The sequence below is a fragment of the Haliotis asinina genome, chromosome 1 (assembly GCF_037392515.1).
Source record: "Haliotis asinina isolate JCU_RB_2024 chromosome 1, JCU_Hal_asi_v2, whole genome shotgun sequence".
NCBI lineage: Eukaryota > Metazoa > Mollusca > Gastropoda > Lepetellida > Haliotidae > Haliotis > Haliotis asinina.
Window position 1 is genome coordinate 51,628,244 of NC_090280.1, and position 20,818 is coordinate 51,649,061.

Genomic DNA, 20,818 nt, shown 5'->3' on the forward strand with positions numbered 1-20,818 from the left:
GGGAGCAGCAATTGCAAAATAAATATTTTCATGTGTGGTCATAACACCCTGTATCCAAATTTAAAAAATGTCTCTACAATACTAATTTTACGTTAGTTTTATACCTTATAACATTTTTCAATGTGTCGTGATCATTATTCATTGCACATTGGTGCATTGTTGTTTGAAGGCAAATATACCTCATTCACGTGACACGTTAAAGTCATATGATCAGAAAATGGCAGCGGCCTGCTTGTGTACGGTAGGAGTGTTGTTGTCAGTTCTTTCGACAACACTGTCACTGAAGGATAACGGTCCTAAAACCGTTTACGTGATCTTAGATGATGCAACACAGACATTCAAGTTCTCCGAGAATGTGGAAACAAAACATGTTGTGTCGGCGAGCTTCTTGGATTCGATGAATGCAACCGGGTAACAGTAACACTGTTTAAGTTTTAACATAGTGACGGTCTGTCGTACAGACCCTGAAGCAAATATACCCAAGAAAGCCCACACAAGTCTAGAAAACGTGGCAAGTCTAGATTTCCTTAGCTTCTGAAAATGAAGAAATTCTCAGTGCTCCATTTCATTATATTATATTTTTTGCAGTAATATATATTTCGGAGACCAGAGCGATGTCGGGTATTACCGAACAAGCGGCTGTTTCCAAACAAAACTCCATTTCCGTATTGTTTACTCAATTTGCCGATCTCTACAACAACTTTCACCCTCATGCATTGAAATGGGAACTTCTTCTACCGGAAAAACAAGTGTCTGCTCCTTAAATATATTTCAAAAGACGCGGAGAATAAAACTCACGAAAAGACAAGCAAGTGGCATCACATACTTAAAGGGGCACTGATGCGGAGCATTTTCCGTGGACTGGTGTAAACTTTTGTTATTGTTTTTCTCCCGTGAGTACCCGGATGATATCCCAGAATTTGTGACTGGTTCGTGACCTCTGCTGCGCAGTCCGTAAGTGCAATTGATAGTTTAATTATAGACATATAAACTGAGGTGAAGTCAATTGTACTTCATTACAAATGTATTATGAAAACAAATGAAACACTTTGAAGGTTAATCATCTGCCAGTGGTAGAAATGGTAAAAAACTATTAGGACGGAAAAATAACGAAGCTAATGTACGTCTTTATATTTTGTCTCAAAACCCTAATTAGTTTATTGTCATATTTGTATGATTCTGAAAATTAATAAAAGAACACACGATTTGCTTATACTCATAGTAAATTTCTAACATAACAGCAACATTTATACATTGTATAGATTGCCAATGTGGATCCTATTTCACACACATACGCGATCTAGTGTGTGTTTTCTGTCATACAGATTCTGCTGAATGCTACAACAAATAAATTAAAACAAAATGCAAATAATGAACGTAAAACAGACTAATTTTATAGCAACAGTGTCAGGCTACTACCTTGTTCAGGAATGTATCCATCAATATCCACGTAAAAGAAATCGTATTCCATTCATCTGCAGCTGGTAAATAATCCTGCTCTGTGTCGCGTGTCTTACAACTGTCTCATTTGCGAAAAAGTAACACATCGTTTCACGTCTTTCGTTGGTGAAAACTAGATAAACCTCTCATTGGTCTCCCAAGATAGCACACCTGGCAACTAATTGTATGATGTCCACTATTCTAAGTAATTTAGTTGACCAATATTGAGCAATCAATCAATCAACGCAAGGGTGGTTAATTCTTTGAAGGGAGGATGTTGTTTTTGCACTCACACTTTACGACAGGGTGTAGTTTATCTGCACACACTGCCTTTTGACAAATCCGCTAGAAGAACAAAAGTAATTAATCAATCAGTGTGTTATCGGTTAATCCTTTGATCGATGTTTGTTTTTGTAACTCAGGTGATAAACCCTCTTGCATCACTTACATGCACATATTACATAACATACAATACATTTGCCATTACAGACCTTAATTTATAATGTTGAGTATTTACTCCAGACAGGAGAAATGCCAAATGGGAACCTTTGTTGAGTAACCGAAGTGGTGTTGCTACTAATTATACCTGTTATAAATTCATGAATTGACCATCAAGAGAATGATGACAAATAACACGTGTAGGTTTACACCATCAAACGCGAGTTACAGCAAGGAAGATGTAATCTCTGTGTCGCATGCAGCCTGAAAACACTTATGGGCCGAAACTGTTTTGAGGATACCAACGGAATTTCTTTTACGTAAGACAATTTTCAGATTTCTCTACCAAAGCCAAGGTCATCGTTTTTTTGTTTACGAATTCAAATAAATCAACTGTGTGTTTTATTATCATAAATAATAAACCATTGTAGCTACCATAGCTACCAAAATTTACGCATGCTATTTGCTATCACAGCTCAACCAACACTCAAAACTACCTAAATATAAAGCTTTGCAATCTTCCGTACTGAAACAAATGGCTTGCTACGTGCCTGTAGACATCATATTTTCATGTAACATGATTAAATATCGAGGTTAAAAACACAGAAATAGGATCAAATTGGATCAGTAAGTATACCATCCAAGCATCTGAAAAGAACTACACTGCTGGGATATATGGTTACGATCAGACAAGGAATACCATGGATATTTTTAAACAAATGGCATGTGATGGGCATCCGGCCTCCTGACTGTTTAAGTGAAGAAATTTTGCTAATATGGACAGGTGCCCAGTTCCTTTGTCCGTCACGGTCGAAGGAGTGGGCGCTGACCAATTTGCGGTCTGCTTTCGTAATTAGACCGTTAGCGAGAAGCATTATTCGCTCCGCATCAGTGCCCCTTTAAAGGGGCACTGATGCGGAGCAATTTCCTTGGACTGGTGTAAACTTTTGTTGTTGTTTTTCTCCCGTGAGTACCTGGATGATATCCCAGAATTCGGGACTGGTTCGTGACCTCTGCTGCGCAGTCCGTATGCGCAACTGATAGTTTAATTATAGACAGATCAACTGAGGTGAAGTCTTTTTACTTCATTACAAATGTATTATGAAAACAAGTGAAACACTTTGAAGGGTAATCATCTGCCAGTGGTAGAAATGGTAAAAAACTATTAGGACGGAAAAATAACGAAGCCAGTGTACGTCTCTATATTTTGTCTCATAACCCTAATTAGTTTATTGTCATATTTGTATGCTTTTGAAAATTAATTAAAAAACCACATGGTCTGCTTATACTCATAGTAAATTTTTAACATAACAGCAACATTTCTACATTGTATAGATTGCCAAAGTGGATCCTATTTCACACACATACGCGATCTAGAGTGTGTTGTCTGTCATATAGATTCTGCCGAATGCAAATAAATTAAAACAAAATGCTAATAATGAATGTAAAACAGACTAATTTTATAGTAACAATGTCAGGCTACTACCTTGTTCAGGAATGTATCCATCAATATCCACGTAAAAGAAATCGTATTCCATTCATCTGCAGCTGGTAAATAATCCAGCTCTGTGTCGCGTGTCTTACAACTGTCTAATTTGCGAAAAAGTAACACATCGTTTCATGTCTTTCATTGGTGAAAACCTGATAAACCTCTCATTGGTCACCCAAGATAGCACACAATGAGCAATCAATCAATCAACGCAAGGGTGGTTAATTCTTTGAAGGGAGGATGTTGTTTTTACACTCGCATTTTACAACAGGGTGTAGTCATCTACACACTGCCCTTTGACAAAAGTAATTAATCAATCAGTGTGTTATCGGTTAATCCTTTGATCGATGTTTGTTTTTGTAACTCAGCTGATAAACCCTCTTGCATCACTTATAATTACATGCACATATTACATAACATATGATACATTTGCCATTACAGACCTTAATTTATAATGTTGAGTATTTACTAAAGGCAGGAGAAATGCCAAATGGGAACCTCTGTTGAGTAACCGAAGTGGTGTTACTACTAATTATACACGTTATAAATTTGTTAATTGACCATCCAGAGAATGATGACATGTAGGTTTACACCATCAAACGCGAGTTACAGCAAGGAAGATGTAATCTCTGTGTTCCATGTGGCCTGAAAACACTTATGGGCCGAAAATGTTTTGAGGATACCAACAGAATTTCGTCACATAAGGAATACATACAGGCATTTGCTGTGTACTTGGGTAGATAGGTAAAATAAGGGGTTTTTTAACGTAAGAAAATTTTCAGATTTCTCTACCAAAGGCAAAGTCATTGTTTATTGTTTACAAATTCAAATAAATCAACTGTGTGTTTTTATTATCATAAATAATAAACCATTGTAGCTACCATAGCTACCAAAATTTACGTATGATATTTGCTATCACAGCTGAACCAACACTCAAAATCACCTAAATATAAAGCTTTGCAATCTTCCGGAGTGAAACAAATGGCTTGCTACGTGCCTGTAGACATCATATTTTCATGTAACATGATTAAATATTGAGGTTAAAAACACAGAAATATGATCAAATTGAGTAACTATACCATCCAAGCATCCAAAAAAAACTACACTGCTGGGATATTTTGTTACGATCAGACAAGGAATACCATGGATATTTTTTAATAATGGCAGATGATGGGCATCCGGCCTCCTGACTCTTTTGGGTGAAGAAATTCTGCTAATATGGACAGGAGCCCAGTTCCTTTGTCCGTCACGGTCGAAGGAGCGGGCGCTGACCAATTTGCAGTTTGATTTCGTAATTAGACAGTTGGCAAGAAACATTATTCACTCCGCATCAGTGCCCCTTTAAATGTTGTACGTATATTGTCGATGAGATGGCTAAGCCAACAAGTCTTGATGAAAACACAGGGATACTCCATTCAGTTAATTTCATGACTTTGTTGAGAGTGGTTTCCCTTAGACTGTGCTCTATTACTAACTGACGGGCACCTTGCACGTCATTATATATTTTCACCTTTGTTCCTGTTGAAATACGTAATTCCATTACTTTCTATGGCCAGTTAACTTGGTCTCACATATCACAAAATACGTACACATTAATCCTGCATTTAAAAGTGCGGCTTCGAATAAATCATTTTTTCCTGCATTATCATCATCATCTATCAGTTCAGTTTTCTCCATGATATACATTTACTGAAATAATGTTTAAATAAGTGATCTACTATTGAAATACCTGATAAATAGATACATGTACATACTGGAATAAATGTGTACAGAGACACTGTTCAGGAATACCTGTTTGATACCTGGCAGTTATATCATTTACAAATGAATATAAGAACTGTATTTTCAACAAAACCTCAATCACGTAATCGTGTTAAAAATTTCACGGAATTTCCTGTAGATTTCTTTTATGCTTATTTTTTGAATAGTGAATGGTTACCTTCAAGCTGCTGCAATTTGAACAAAAATGAAGGAATATTTCTTCTGTGTTTGGGACTACTGTATATCAACTTACTTAACTGAAATCGTTAATTAATCGGGATTAACGTGTCTTCACACGTGTACATGATGTATAATGAACAATTTGTTGTGTGTGTCAATTATTGTTATGTGAGATGAAACAGGGCAGGAATTAGGCGGAATGTGCTGTTAGCTGTTCGGTAATACCCGACACCGCTCTAGTAGTTAGTCTAGTTTTAACAGTGAAACATTTTTCAGTTTTCATCCAAATATACTTTCTGAACAAGTCTGACAATCATACAAACGTCACCCCTGCTCCCATACATATACTGGGATATGTCCTGAGATGTAGCTGAGATGTAGCTGAGATGTAGCTGAGAGCTGTGATGCTAGGATGGGTTGTGTAATGGTCACATCAGATATCTCATTACTTCCGCACTGTCACATTTAGCATCATCACACCACCATTCATTCAGAATAACAGACCAGTTCCTGCTTAATTTATGAATTCTATTCCTTTTTTTTCACAGGAAAAATGTGAACATTGTCAAATTTTTAAAAGTCCATGAATGGAACTGATGTCATATGTGTTCCACCAGCAATTTCTCCTGTCAATACAGCTTGTCCACTTAACTTGTCCTTCCACAGATGGTCTTTCCTGGATATTGTAGCTTCAAGTGATGTGGCGTACAATGATTCTGTACGAGCTTATGCTGCTGGTCTGGCGGAGAGTTACTTGACTCGGGAATCCATTAACCTCCAGTGGCAGAATACCATCGCTGGTTACTGCGAAAAGCCATACAGTGATTACTGTCAGCGACTTGAGGGTTTCCTTGCCACAAACCTGGCCTGGGTTAAGGAACAGATCCGGCAGAACAGGAACAATTCATACTGGCATCATGTAATTACAGCATATGTTTTCATGTTTTTGACTAGTTGTCATAGTTGTTTGTAGTATTTAAAGAAAAGTTTAGATATTAAATTTTGCTTCATTCTGCTTTGTGAATTGGGGGTTAGTGGATGTGTACACAATGTAGTCAAGAAAATTAAAATGGAGTTCTTCAAATTCCTGAGTTTAGCCATACTTTATCACGACATAGTTTCATCTTTCATTGTTTAAGTTTATTCTGTTTCAAAGAAAACTGCAAATGATAGGTTCTGACAGTGTTGTTTCCAGCAGATGGTCTAAATTTACAACTAGCCAGCCCATATTTGGCTGGTAACATTTTGAAGTTACCAGCCATTGGTTTTGGGCTCATTTCATACAGTGCTCAGTTTAACCTGATACTTAACTTAAGGTGCCCAATCAGATTTAAGGAAACACTGAGTTGGGCTGGTGATTAGAAAGATGGAGACACTGACATTAGTCCCCCAAAACACTGTAGCATTGAATTGGTCCCGAATATTATAACATTAGGATGAAGATGTAAAAGTACAGAGAACCCTGAAAACAAAAGCAGGGTTTAAAATCTATTTTATTTTTACTAGTAAGGCAATATGATAAATAACATTTATAAGTTATTTTAGTTTAGGATTATTATAGTAATTTGTATACTTCCTTTGCAGCACTGGCTATCAAGGTTTAATATTTTGCAAGTTTGCTTAATATTTTCAGTGATTTTTCTACAGATATGGCCTCAAAATATCAGGAATGTAAGGGAAAATAATCTTATGATAAAGTAATATGTTTCTTTCAATGCCAGGCCTGAAAATACAGATTTGGGACTTTCTTTTTCTTCTTACATTTTCTGATCATCTCATGCAAATAAATAAAAAGTAAGTGAAGTAAGTCTCCTACCATTTATTTTTTTTCTCATTTCAAGCAGTGACCAGAGGTTTTGAGAGAATACAAAGGCCACAATAGAACTTGATTTGTACATAATGCTAAGAAAATAAATAAATTAACCAAATGTTCGACATTTTTTTATGCATAACAATTTTTTATTAATTGCAATAATTGCTCAGTAATCATATGATATCTGTGTGAATAAGTATTACTGAAATGCATATTCCGGTTGACATTATTTGTTTAATTATGATGTCAACGGAGATGACAGTTTGAGAGTGTTTACCAGTTCACTGCTTTTAGATTGTATTATATGTTGTTTTGTCTGTAACAGGTTGCCTTGTTCTACGAGCAGCTAGCAGGGCTCCAGGATGGCTATGGCAACAATGTTCGGCAAGTCAACATGGACATAGAAATATTTGGCCTATAGTAAGTGAACCTTTGCAGTTATAGTGTTATTAGTTTGCAGCAAACATGTTCTATTCCCTGGCACGAAGTAGGTGTGGAATATTTCTTTGAGCTCTGTCCTTTTGTCTGTCCATCTGAGATGATGGGGACAGATTTTCTCAGCAACTGTCATAGAAAGGGAAACCAATTTTGGTGTGTGTTTTCAGGACATGAATGTCTTGGTGGAGTTCAAAAGCATAAACTGTGTTACAATTTATTATAGCACCAGATCTTTGTGTATCATGTAAATCATGAAAGCAATGCGTCATGAATTTAATGCGTGTAGGAGGGTCTAGTCTAAAATGCGTCATGAATTTAATGCGTGTAGGAGGGTCTAGTCTAAAATGCGTCATGAATTTAATGCATGTAGGAGGGTCTAGTCTAAAATGCGTCATGAATTTAATGCGTGTAGGAGTGTCTAATCTAAAATGCGTCATGACTTTAATGCGTGTAGGAGTGTCTAGTCTAAAATGCGTCATGAATTTAATGCGTGTAGGAGGGTCTAGTCTAAAATGCGTCATGAATTTAATGCGTGTAGGAGGGTCTAGTCTAAAATGCATCATGAATTTAATGCATGTAGGAGGGTCTAGTCTAAAATGCGTCATAAAATTAATGCGTGTAGGAGTGTCTAGTCTAAAATGCATCATGAATTTAATGCGTGTAGGAGGGTCTAGTCTAAAATGCGCCATGAAATTAATGCAAGCTCTGGAATCTGTGTTTACAAAATGTGATGCCCTAAATCTTTGATGTTTAATTACTTTTCACACTGGTTATTTACCAAATAACCTGAATAGAGCTTGTTAAGCAATGAGGAGAAACAAGCTGATGATGCTTTCATTTTGCTGCCATGTTTGATCACGTGATTGCTTGCTACTGTTTTCCTTTCGACAACATTTATAAACGTAATCCGACTTGAAAAACTTCAAAGGCGAGCAAACATTGCAAACTGACCCTACATGGTTGGAGAATGCCCGGTCTGGCTGACATGCTTGGATAGCTTTAAACAATGGCCAGTGATTTAGACAGACAGACAGACAGACAGACAGACAGACAGACAGACAGACAGACAGACAGACAGACAGACAGACAGACAATTTAATTCAGCATTCATGGCCATGGCCTTCATTAAATAACGATTTAGGATTTTCACATACATGCTCAACCTGGTTGACCAGTGAATATAGTCAGTGATAATTGTATATGACTTGAGATACCTTTAATGAGGAAGGGACCTGTATTACTGTAATGTGTAGTGTCAACAAATCTGCTGTTGTTACAGTGTCAACAGTTCCACTATTGTTACATACTAGTAATTTGCAGATGAATAAATTCAGTGGATGTCAGTTAGTGCTCATTTTTCAGTTAATTTTATGAAAGATGTCTAAATTGTTTTTGTATTCTGTATCATAATGATGAATGGTAACTTGAAGACAATAAAGATGGCCACTTTTTCGTTTATTAAGTTCTCAGTAGTAGACATGGTCAGACTGAAATGCGTCATTATATTAATATTTTTTGTGATAATAAATGCTCGCATTAATTTCATGATGGCACACATTAGTGACAGTACATACCTTGATGGCAGTTTTAAATGTTACAAGCCCCTGTGTTTATTCTATTAAGATGCAACATTTCGGTACAGGTTCTTATATCTTTGTCAAGCAAGAACCTATACCAAAACGTTGCATCATAGCATAATAAAGAAGTTGTCATCAATAAAGAATCTTACTTTCATGTTTACAGTCAACAGTTGATATTGCCTAGTGCTTTGTTAACCATGTAAAAGATGTACAGCAATAATGGCTATGATACAGTTTGTTGTATTGACATGAAACACTTTTTCTAACCTTGTGTCGTACAGTGCCTTCCAATATGCTGGGGACCTGGAGGACCTGGAGGAGGTGCTGCACAAACCCGTCCCTCGACGTATCCTTGGCTCAGGGTCATGTTCAGCTCTCATCAAGGTTTTGCCTGGAAACGAGGAGATATTTGTAGCTCAGGACACATGGACATCTTACCAGAATATGCTGAGGATTCTAAAGAGATACAAACTGGGGTTCACAGCTGCAGGTCACCAGAACGGTAAGGACGCTATTTCAGTGCATGACTCATGTGATGGAGCTGGCCAGTCTTTACTTCTTGTATTGGAGAACAGGGAACAGAGTAAACAGCAATACATGGTAGTCGTCATTTCTCACTGTGGTCAGAAAGAGCTGTTTTAACAAGATATATGATAAGCATATTTTGTTGTTAAAGATACTCCAGTATGTCTATTTCGTAAATGTGCATATTTATAAAAACAATAGTATAAACCAGAAATTGCCTTATTAAAGTCATAGTGATGATGATGATGATGATGATGATGATGATGATGATGATGCCTCCCCTACCAGTTTTGGCTCCGGGGGACACTATGACATTCTCCTCCTACCCTGGCTGCCTAACGTCTGGGGATGACTATTACCATTTGTCGTCTGGGATGGTTTCCATGGAAACTACAATAGGAAACAGCAACAACGACCTGTGGAGGTTTGTGACCCCCCAGTCAGTTCTTGAAGGGGTCCGGTCCTTGGTTGCAAACAGACTGGCAACAGCAGGAGTGGAGTGGGCATACTATTTCTCCCAAGAAAACAGTGGAACGTAAGGGAGATTACTCCATGGTTTATAAACAACTTAGGGGAGATTATTCCATGGTTCAAATACTATGTAAGGGAGATTTCTCCATGACTCAGAAACAATGTAAGAGAGATTACTGCATGGTTTATAAACAATGTAAGGGAGCTTACTCCATTTTTTATAAACAATGTAAGGGAGATTACTCCATGGTTTATAAACAACATGTGGGAGATTACTCCATGGTTTATAAACAACATAAAGGTGGTAACTCCATACTTTAAAATTAAGAACACTTTCCTCAATTGATGTGAGAATAATGAGAAAAGCTCTGTGCAATACTTAATATATCCAGTGTCGTAAGCTGACCATTGAATATCTCAAATGGCTCTTATTTAGGTCAAGCTTCTTCTGGTTTGTATTTTTTTTTCTAAAACTTATTAACCCTAAATATTTTAACGTCACCGTTTTGGGTTTATCTCAATTTCATGCAATGGTTTATTCTCCTTTGCCTACATGTGACTTATATATATGTGACTTGGTAAGTTGAAAAATCAGTTGTGTTGCTGAATTTTCTTCTCTAGTTTGTGCTTAGATGCAGAGCCAAACATTTCAGCCATCCAGGGATTATATTTAATAGCACTAGGAACGTTCTTTGAATCTAAAATGTTTGTTGTGTGTTGAAGTATATCTGAAATGACACCATTTGTATCCTTTGCCATTGTTTCCAGGTACAACAACATGTGGATGATTGTCGATATGAAGAGGTTCTCACCCAAAAGTCGATCACTGAATTCAGGTCTTCTAACAGTCTTGGAGCAAATCCCGTAAGTAAAACTTTGGCCAGCATTGGTTTGGGTTCTAGTGTTCCCAAGTCTGTGACAAGGTTTTGAGCACAGCTTTTGTTTGAATACAGTTGCATCTTTGTAAAAATCAATTGTTTTAGAAGAAGGAATATCTATTCGTGTGAGTACTTGTGTAAGAGAGGCGATAGGATAGCCCAGTGGTTAAAGCGTTCACTCGTCCAGCTTACAGCCAGAGTTTGACTCTCCACATTGGGACTGCGTGTGGAGAGTATTTCTGGTGTCCCCCACTGTGATACTGCTGGAATATCTCACGAATCTCTTGAACTGCTGTGAAAATCTCATTCACTCACTCACTCACTCACTCACTCACTCACTTACTGATTCACTCACTCACTCACTCACTCACTCACTCGAGTAACTCCTGGTGAAAATAAGGGTTCTGATTCATCTTTAACAATCCATGCTTTTAGCTAGAATTAATACGATTGGGTGGTCATTGTATTCCAAATACAGATTTTATGCTTTGGATGTCAGTCAGTGGATTGTCTGATTAAGATTATATTACTTATCGGCCGCTGTGATATATAGAGAATCTCTTCCAAGTGTCTGCGGATATCAAATATATCAACATGACCGTTGATATAATTGATTTCAGTAGACATGTGGGTGAGATTCTATTTATCATCCAAAATCATTCTTCATTAGTTTTCAATGAAAAATGTACATCTCTGAACACAGCACTCCCATTGGATTTGCAGTGCAACAATGTCATAGCATTGTGACGTCAATAAATAATTAAATAATAATTAAGACTAAATTACATTTATTCAATTTGTTACCAACAAAGACGATTGTCGGATTGTCGGATCTTAATGAGACTTGACTGTACTTTACTGGAAAAGAGTAGCCCCAAATGTGACATATATTACATGTTACTGGATTATTGCTCATTGCAGCATTAAGTAACAAACCAATCACCTTGTTTAACCAATGCTGCTGTTCTGTGTTACCAGGGGTATGATCAAATATGGTGACTTGACGTCTTTACTGGAAACAAAAGGTTATTTTGCAAGTTACAACGTTGCGTAAGTATATGGACGAATATTTATTTTCTTGCTTGTCATAGCAATAAGAAACATGAAGCCTGCTGATTTATAGTAACAATTCCATATTTTTTATTATTCCAACATGACATGTAAAGTTCATATGTCAAAGGCGGTCACATCGATTTGATTATTTCGCACATGAAAATATTTATATTTCATGTTTAAATTTGAATATTTCCATAATGATTGAATTAGTGTATCAGCCAATAATTACTAGTCTAAGTTAGGCCAGAAGAAACAGACTCGGGAACGCATCACTTAAGACTATTACAGAGGAACTTAGAAATGTGTGTGTTTTTAGTCTGTGAAACTTACTAACATTTGCTGCACACTCAGAGCCAAATGTTGGTTTCCAAGCATGACTAGATAATCCTTGGCATGGTAATCTGAATCAGGAACTAGTTCCACATATATTTTGAGCTCTTCCCACTGTCATGTGTATAACAAGAATTACAAAAAAGAATTTCCTGAGATCTCAACAGATAATGTGCATTCCACTCTTTTCAGATACTTCCCGGAGATCTTCAATGCAAGCGGTGGCCCGGCAAATGTGAAGAAATATGGTGAATGGTTTAGTTACGACCACACTGCCCGTGCCAACATCTTCCGCCGTGACCAATCCAAGGTGAAGGACATCGACTCCATGATGAAACTCATGAGGTAATGTCATGTGGGACTGACATGCAGTGTTGTCATGGCAACACATGCAGTCTCGCCATGATGACACCTGCAGAAAGTGGGAACCAAGGTCATTGTGATGTACAAGGAATCAAGACTGGGGTCATAGTGTGTGTTGGGGCCATGGGGATTTCCCTTTTTGTTTTGGATTCATAGGTTTACTGAATGTTTGTTTTAGCAAAATGCCTAGGCAAAATGTGCGAAACCCCTAAATTCTTTATGTATACTTATACTCATCAAAAAAGGTAGGGGAACCATACTTTCAATGTTTGATTGTTGAATTGGGAGATATATGGGATTGAATCAATGTTGATAAAATAATAATGGCTGTGTTGAGAATGCATCACCGCATGGATTACATTCAAAGCAAAGCTGTTTGTTCAGTTATCCTCCTTGTTAGGTGGCTGGAGGATGGCATGAATATGTCAGGTTTTGAGTTTTCAGTCAGTAGTGTGTGATATGACCCTGAAAACCCAAACCATGCACTGATGCAAGAAAATTATCGGAAAATATGGCTTACAGTGATTTATCAACTCCTGAAAAATGTCAAGATCAGGAATGGAAAAAATTCTTGAATTGCTAATGTACCCTGGTACAGTGTCAGTTGTAAAATCACTTGCCCTGATTAGATTTTCTTGTTGATTATTATTTAAATAAACAACATAATTAACAATGGAAAGTCCACTGGACACTGGTACAGCATGATATACAAATTAGCTTGCCCGACAGAAAAAAACACTAGACTGGGACGTCAGGCAATGGGTTATTTCCACCGCTGAAGATTCATAATGACACCCATGCACTTGTAGGAGACTCCCACATTGTGCACGTGCTTCCCATGCATCGTGTTTGGTTTTGGTGATATCATGAAATGATGCTGCATACACAAGATGAATGTCACTGTAACATTCCTCAATGGGGTTTCTTTCTACCAGACTTCACAGTTCAGGTTTCTCTACTTGTTTTGAAGAGTATATACACATGAAGTGCACACAATGAATGAACTAGCTTGACCAATGGTGTACATGAGACTATACCACCTGTTATTTTTAGCTTTTCAATATGAACAAATTGTCCTCTGCAGGTGTCAGAATTTTATTGTGAAAGAGAGTTCTACAACCAGTCTTCATTTTGGTGGTCAAAAGGTCTAACATTGATGTTGACTTACCCACTCAGGGTAGCCCAGTGGTTGAAGCATTTGCTTACCACACTGAAGGCCTAGGTTTGATTCCTCATATTGACTAAATGTGTGATTATGACCCTGGCCATACTCCTTTGGCATTTTCCTGAAATTTTGCAAAGTGTTTTAAGATTTATGTCTTCCACTGGGTGTTCCGATTAATTGAAATAGTCGCATATTGGTTGCAGTGACCAAACAACCGTGCATTCAAACACATTTTGGCATAATCAAACACTAACGATTTTGGAACTAGTGTTTGAAACACTTAATGATGGAACACATCTTCGACATTGTCGGGGCCTGAAAAAGTGTTTATTTCTTATGAAACTCAGTTCACCAACTGAAAAGACATGACTGAATATTTCTTGAAGACTCCAGGACGTTTATGTTCATGATATATCAGTTGTCACTTTAAAGTAGCAAGGTGCATCATGTTACTCTTGTCTGCAATAACAAACTGGAATGACAAATCTGAGAAATCATTCAAACCAATTTTTTTCAATAATTATTTGCTGGTGATGACGCAATCATCAATTGTGAGATTTCTCCAATTCCCAATATTAGAGTGATGTAGTAGAATTATTGTCAAGATTGGAGCAAGACCCATGTGATATTTGGAAACATTCATTTCCTTCACAGAATATCATTGTGTATATGTGTGGACATGGATCTGTGTCATGTATCTATTACTCTGTCAAGCTGTATCTCTGTATGGATTACCATGGTTACTTTCAGATACAATGACTACACCCATGACCCACTCTCTCGCTGTAACTGTACGCCACCTTACAGCGCCGAGAATGCCATATCGGCCCGCTCCGACCTCAACCCTAAGGATGGAAAGTACCCTTTTGAATCTCTAGGTCACCGGTCACACGGTGGCGTTGATGCCAAGGTACAGTACCAAATATCATAAAATAAGAGGGGTGGGGTTTGCACAAAAACTGGGAATCACTTCAAGAACTGTATTGAACAACCTATTTGGTTTAGTGGGTTGTGCATCTGACTATGGGTTAGACAGTCTGTGTTTTGTGCCTAAAGATGCTTAATGGTGGTATGAGTTGTGACCTGGACTGGCGCTGTGCATTATTGAGATAAGAAAGGGTGTGGTCGTCTCGAGCTGTGTCTGTGACGGGGGCCTGTACTGTAGTAAACGTATGGCTTGGTCTCACCATGGCATATTCGTCTCAAGGTATGTGTGAGGGGGGCTGTGGTAAACGTGTGGCTGGGTTTCTCCGTTGTGTGGTCATCTCAAGCTATGTGTGATTGTTGCCGTGGTAAACATGTGGCTGGGTTTCTCCTTTGTGTGGTTGGCTCAAGCTGTGTCTGTGAGGGGTGCTGTGGTAAAAGTGTGGCTGGGTTTCTCAAGGGCCTGGCATCGTCTTGAATAAGTCTAATGCAAGAGTGAGTGAGTTTAGTTTTATGCTGCATTTAGCAATATTCCACCAATATCACAGTTGGGAACACCAGAAATTGGTTTCACACATTGTACCCATGTGGGAAATCAAACCCAGTTCTTTAGCATGGCAAGTGAAACAGACACAGATGGACTGTAGACAGACATGTAGGCAAACAAACTTCTGAACAGAGAGATAGACAAAATGAACAGAGAGATTCACAAAAGGAAGGGCAGCAATGGGAGAATAATACCTCAGTGGTTCTCTATATTTGGCATATAAGGATAATACACACCTAATCGCCAGCACTCAAAGTCAGCTGTCTAACCTATTCAGCCATCATGGTTTGATGTCTGATTGTATTTTGGCGATTAGGTGCCAACAATGGGTGTGGTTCAAATCCTTGATGGGATTCAACTCAACAAAAGTACATAAATCTATTCTTTACTGAGATGTGTAATCCCAAATGTAACATGTTACATTTGACCACTGTCTATATGTCATTGTGTAGTCATGATATGAGGATGTTTTCATTGTATTCAGATAACCTCCTACAGCAACTTCATGGGCCTTCAGAAGACATTTGTCGCTGTTGCTGGACCAACTTATGACCAGTTACCTCCCTTCCAGTGGAGCAAAGCTGATTTTGCCAGTGAATGTCCACATTTTGGTCACCCTGACCTGTTTCGTTTCACCCCTTTGATGTATAATGGAACGATCCCAGACTTGAAGTGGACTGCTCCATAGCAAGATGTTGCAGCAACAGCAAACAAAGTGCTTAAAATAATGTTTTCCTGCTCAATTCCTATTTTTCATTGATATACCTTTTTTGACACTTACTTACCAGTGGAACTCTTTAAACCAAAAACATGATATTTTTTGTATAGATGGTAGAGTACATGACACGTTTTATTCTTTAAAAGATATTTCTGAGCTAATTAGCTCCGAAATGTATAAAGAATAAAAGTAAGTTGTTATGAATGAAACCATGTCATATATTGATGTTTATCCAGCTTGTGAATGCCTTTCAAGAACTTCATGGTATGAGAGTATGTACTTATATAAAACAGTCAGTACTTAAGCTTGCATGTATTTGTACCATTTAACTGTAGTCTTCTAAAATAACATGCAGTTATGCAATAGATATTATATTACATGTAATTCTCCTCACACGTGATATCATAAAATAAATTATATTTAAACAAGTATCACTATTTACATTCACCTGCAATTCTTGGATTCAATCTGCAGCTTAATGGACAGAGTACACTTCTACAACAGAGGTGATTTATACTTAGTTGAAATTGTCTCACTTATGTTGTGATGTCCTCTAAGTGTACTTAAATAATAATAATAACTGTTTACATTTACTGGCAATTCTCCAACTTACTATGAACTGTTGAAATAATGTGAACTTTAACAATAGTTGTTGTGTGTACTTACATATAATTCTCAGACTTAAACAGTCATTTCATTAAGTACATTTAAAAATAGTAAGTGTTTATACTTACTGGTAACATTGCTTATGGTTTCTTGAAATAATGTGAACCTAAACAATAGTCATTGTTTGTACTTACATATAATTCTCAGACTTAAGCTGTTCTTATTTACAATATAATACACTTAAACAATAAGTGTTTATGCTTTCTGCCAATTCTCCAACATTGACTATAATCTCTTGAAATAATGTGAATTTTTGTAATAGTCATTGTTTGTACTTGCATATAATTCTCAGACTTAAGCTGTTCTTATTTACAGTGTAGTACACTTAAACAATAAGTGCTTGTGTTTACTGGCAATTCTCCAACGTTGACTATAATCTCTTGAAATAATATGAATTTTTGTAATAGTCATTGTACTTACATATAATTCTCAGACTTGCGCTGTTGTTATTTACAGTGTAGTACACCTAAACAATAAGTATTTGTGTTTACTGGTAATTCTCCAACGTTGACTAATCTTTTGAAATAATGAGAGTTTTTGTAATAGTCACTGTTTGTACTTACATATAATTCTCAGACTTAACACAATATGGTGCAATGTAACAATAGTCGCACTTTACACCCACCTTGTGTCTTTTGATTTAATCTGTGATTTAAAACTACATACACGTAAACAATGATACATTATCTATATTTACATGTGATTGTCTATCTTAAAATGTTGTCTCAAATAAACAAGAGTCGTCAATAAATATTTTTTCTGGTGGAACTTTGTTCTTTTGAACAAGAGTTCCTATTTATACCTTGCTTGGAAATGTCCAAATTAAAATAGCATGTACCTGAACCATTGCTGCTGTCTATATTTAGATTGAATTCTCCAACTTTAACAACTTTGTGAGATACCACATGTGAGTGCATACATATCATTCAAGTTGGAGTACCATATCTGTTACAATGGTTACTGCTTGATCTCATATGTATCCACTTTGTACACATTCCATGAATTTCATTATGGTCTGAGAACCAGCTTATTGATAAACAACATAATAGTATAAATATATTTAAAAATGTGAAAATTAGAAATATATATGTGTGAAAAATGTTTACATATTTACTGCTCAATATATATTATTTTGAATAAGATCTATGACTTATGTTCACCTTTAAAATTACATGGATTACCTCCCTTGGGTCAAGGCTGAATATTAAACTCAAAGTGGTGAAATCTCAATCTGTTTTACACCAGTTCGAAACATTCTCCTGTCAAAATAGCATTATATCAACAATCTGTCAAGTTACATCCCTTAATTCAAGGGTGTATGTTAATGTTTAAATTATATTTCATGGATATTGGGTATATTTTGTGTACAGTGTCTTGTTTTTCTGTCAATTCAACCCACCAGTAACTACCATGTCAATCAATGATTTATGCATTATAGAAAATAATGTATTTGTTTCACTTTGTAGAATACAACAAAAGCAGTTGTAAAAGTACAATAAAACTATTTTCTCCAAGTGTCAACTTTGTTCATGCCTGTAGTTCACCATTCCATTTCACCCATTTCACCCACTGAAATCAAACACTGCTGTGTGTCGAGATTTCAGTCATTAGTGATGACACCCAACTGGACTCAGGAAGGTGAGTGTTTGTCAAGGACAAGATGCAGGGGTGAGTACTTTGGGGGTCACCGGTCAGTGAAGCTCTGGCTGGGAATTGTCTTTGGTCAGAAATGCTGAAATGATACAGTCTTTCTCCAGCTGACTTGCACAGGTGGACAAGTCCTGATAGAGATCTCGATTCGCTTTACAGAGTTATGTCCCTTACACACTCCAAGAAGAATCTGAATCCCAAGGTATCAAAACACAAATGTGCTGCAAATGACCCAATTTTCTTCCTTGGGTTCGTGCAACACAAGATTCTATATCCAAGTCCCCTTTCAGCACACTGCAGTTGCTTACTAATATTGTATGAAGTGGGTGGCCCACGGTTGTGTCCCTTTGGACATTTACGTGTTGCAGAGTTGTGTCCCTTGGCAAGTTCCATGCTCCTTCCTTACAGTCTGAATCCAATATTTGTCCGCCTTATGGTTACTGGTGTCAGTGTCAACACTGTACTGCGATGTGATCCTCACTGGCTTGTCACTATATATATGATCATGTGCCAATCCACGTAAAACGGTGGAGGGGCCTATTGGTTATTTTTCTGCATAGATTCACCGCACCAAAGAGCCATGCTCGATTCCCAATATGGGTACAATGTGCGAAGCCCATTTCTAGTGTGCCGTCGTGATATTGTTGGACTATTCCGAGGAATCATACTCACTTACACCATGCTAGACCAAACTCGATAAGCAACGGTAGTACTGTGGCTATCGGCGAGTGGAAATGTTTTACGCCGTAATTCCAAAATGTCTGACGTTAGTGCAACCAGTAAATAATCGCGCTTAGGCCAAACAAAGGCGTAAACATCTTCGGCAACGGCACAGGTGTCAGCCATGGCACACCTTTTTTAACCAGCCAATCGTATTAACTCGTCTTGTATGACAAGCCTGGCACCATGGAACATGCATCAGGATCCTCGCAATGAGAACTGGGTACCGGGAGGCTGTTCTTGAGTCTATTCTTGATAATCAGGAATCGTTTACACGAATGTAACCATAAGTCAACAATTATTTGTTGGACAGTATGCTTGGTCGAATGAGCAAGTATGGGTAAATTCACTTTTCGATGTGTAAAAATGAATAGAGAATATAAAACTATATCAATTATATACGTCAAACGCAACTGAAGACGAATATCATTTGCTTTTTGTATGCCCCCGCTACAGTAGTCATATACATAAACGAAACATGCTATGACCACCCAAACAAGCTTATGATTTCACTACTATTAAACAGTTCTAGGAATTGAAAACCCGTCCATATATATTTTGGATGCGTTTGTACAGAAGTGTCATAGACTAAATCATTTCAATAAGTTTCCTTAAAACTTCATTTATTCAAACGATCTATTTGTTTCAATATAAGTCCAAAGTGCACCGAAATTCTATCCCCTTTGTCTATGCAATGTATTCAGCAAATATTCGGTGTATCCCCTCTTATCATAACCCCCCCTCCGGGCAGGACCTTTAATTCTCAAACGCTATCAATACATGTCAATTAACACCTCCCTACGTCGACGAATCTTACGTATGTACACGTGCATGGGCCAGTGACCTTGCACAATGTGGCGTAATGGCCCTGTGTATAAAAACCTGACTGATATGGTCAGTCGAGAGACCATCCAGCGAGACCATCCAGCGAGACTAACCAGCAAGACCAACCATGGAAAGTAGATCATCGACAGATGTGGGCGGATTGTGCGTCTAGTCGGGGTGTCGGCCAAGGCCGTCGCCCTATCTGCGACTACGTCGACGATGAAGAATCGCCGTCGGACTTCTGAACGTGTGTAAGTGACAGATCGGGTCTCCACGTCGGGATCATTGGCCACTCAGTCCCGATGTGCGTTCTGTCACATGTTTACCACTGTATTTACCATTTTGACCATCCTTCGACCAAACAGTAATAAAACATGGCTGCTGCTGTCTTCATCTCTAAAACCGACTCATGTCCTCCCTGTCTCTTGTCCACCATCCTAAACTACCACCCGAGAGCGACTACCACGGACGCTCTTGGACAGAAGCATAACGTTCAGGAAAGCATAATACACGTAGTGTGCCTTTGGCCCAAGGTCTTTTGTCCTTTTGAGTACCAGAAAAAAGACTGAATGGCACTTTCAGCAATTTTCCAGCAGTATCACTTCGGTGGACATCAGAAATGTGACACGCACATTGTACCCACTTCGGGAATCGAACTTTGGTCCTCGGCATGACGAGTGAACGTTATCACCTTTGGGCTACCCCACCGCCCCTTTATGTAAATGTTCAAGTAAATATCTATAGTCTTTCACCACTTTTGTGCAGGTACCTTAAAGCACAGATGTAATAAGTTAAATCTGCAATTTGAGAACTCAATTGGTCAATGGTGGCAATAATTAAA

General features: G+C 37.7%; 1 protein-coding gene across 1 annotated transcript; it reads left to right on the top strand.

Annotated features, from left to right (window-relative positions):
• Positions 1 to 204: 204 nt before the first annotated feature.
• Positions 205 to 18,303, top strand: LOC137293520 (putative phospholipase B-like 2). Its single transcript, XM_067824123.1, has 10 exons — positions 205 to 411; positions 5,975 to 6,227; positions 7,447 to 7,541; positions 9,421 to 9,641; positions 9,953 to 10,199; positions 10,904 to 10,999; positions 11,992 to 12,063; positions 12,592 to 12,744; positions 14,678 to 14,837; positions 15,883 to 18,303. Exons 1-10 carry the CDS (start codon positions 218 to 220, stop codon positions 16,084 to 16,086), a joined length of 1,695 nt encoding a protein of 564 aa, XP_067680224.1. The 5' UTR covers positions 205 to 217; the 3' UTR covers positions 16,087 to 18,303.
• The last annotated feature ends 2,515 nt before the right edge of the window (positions 18,304 to 20,818 follow it).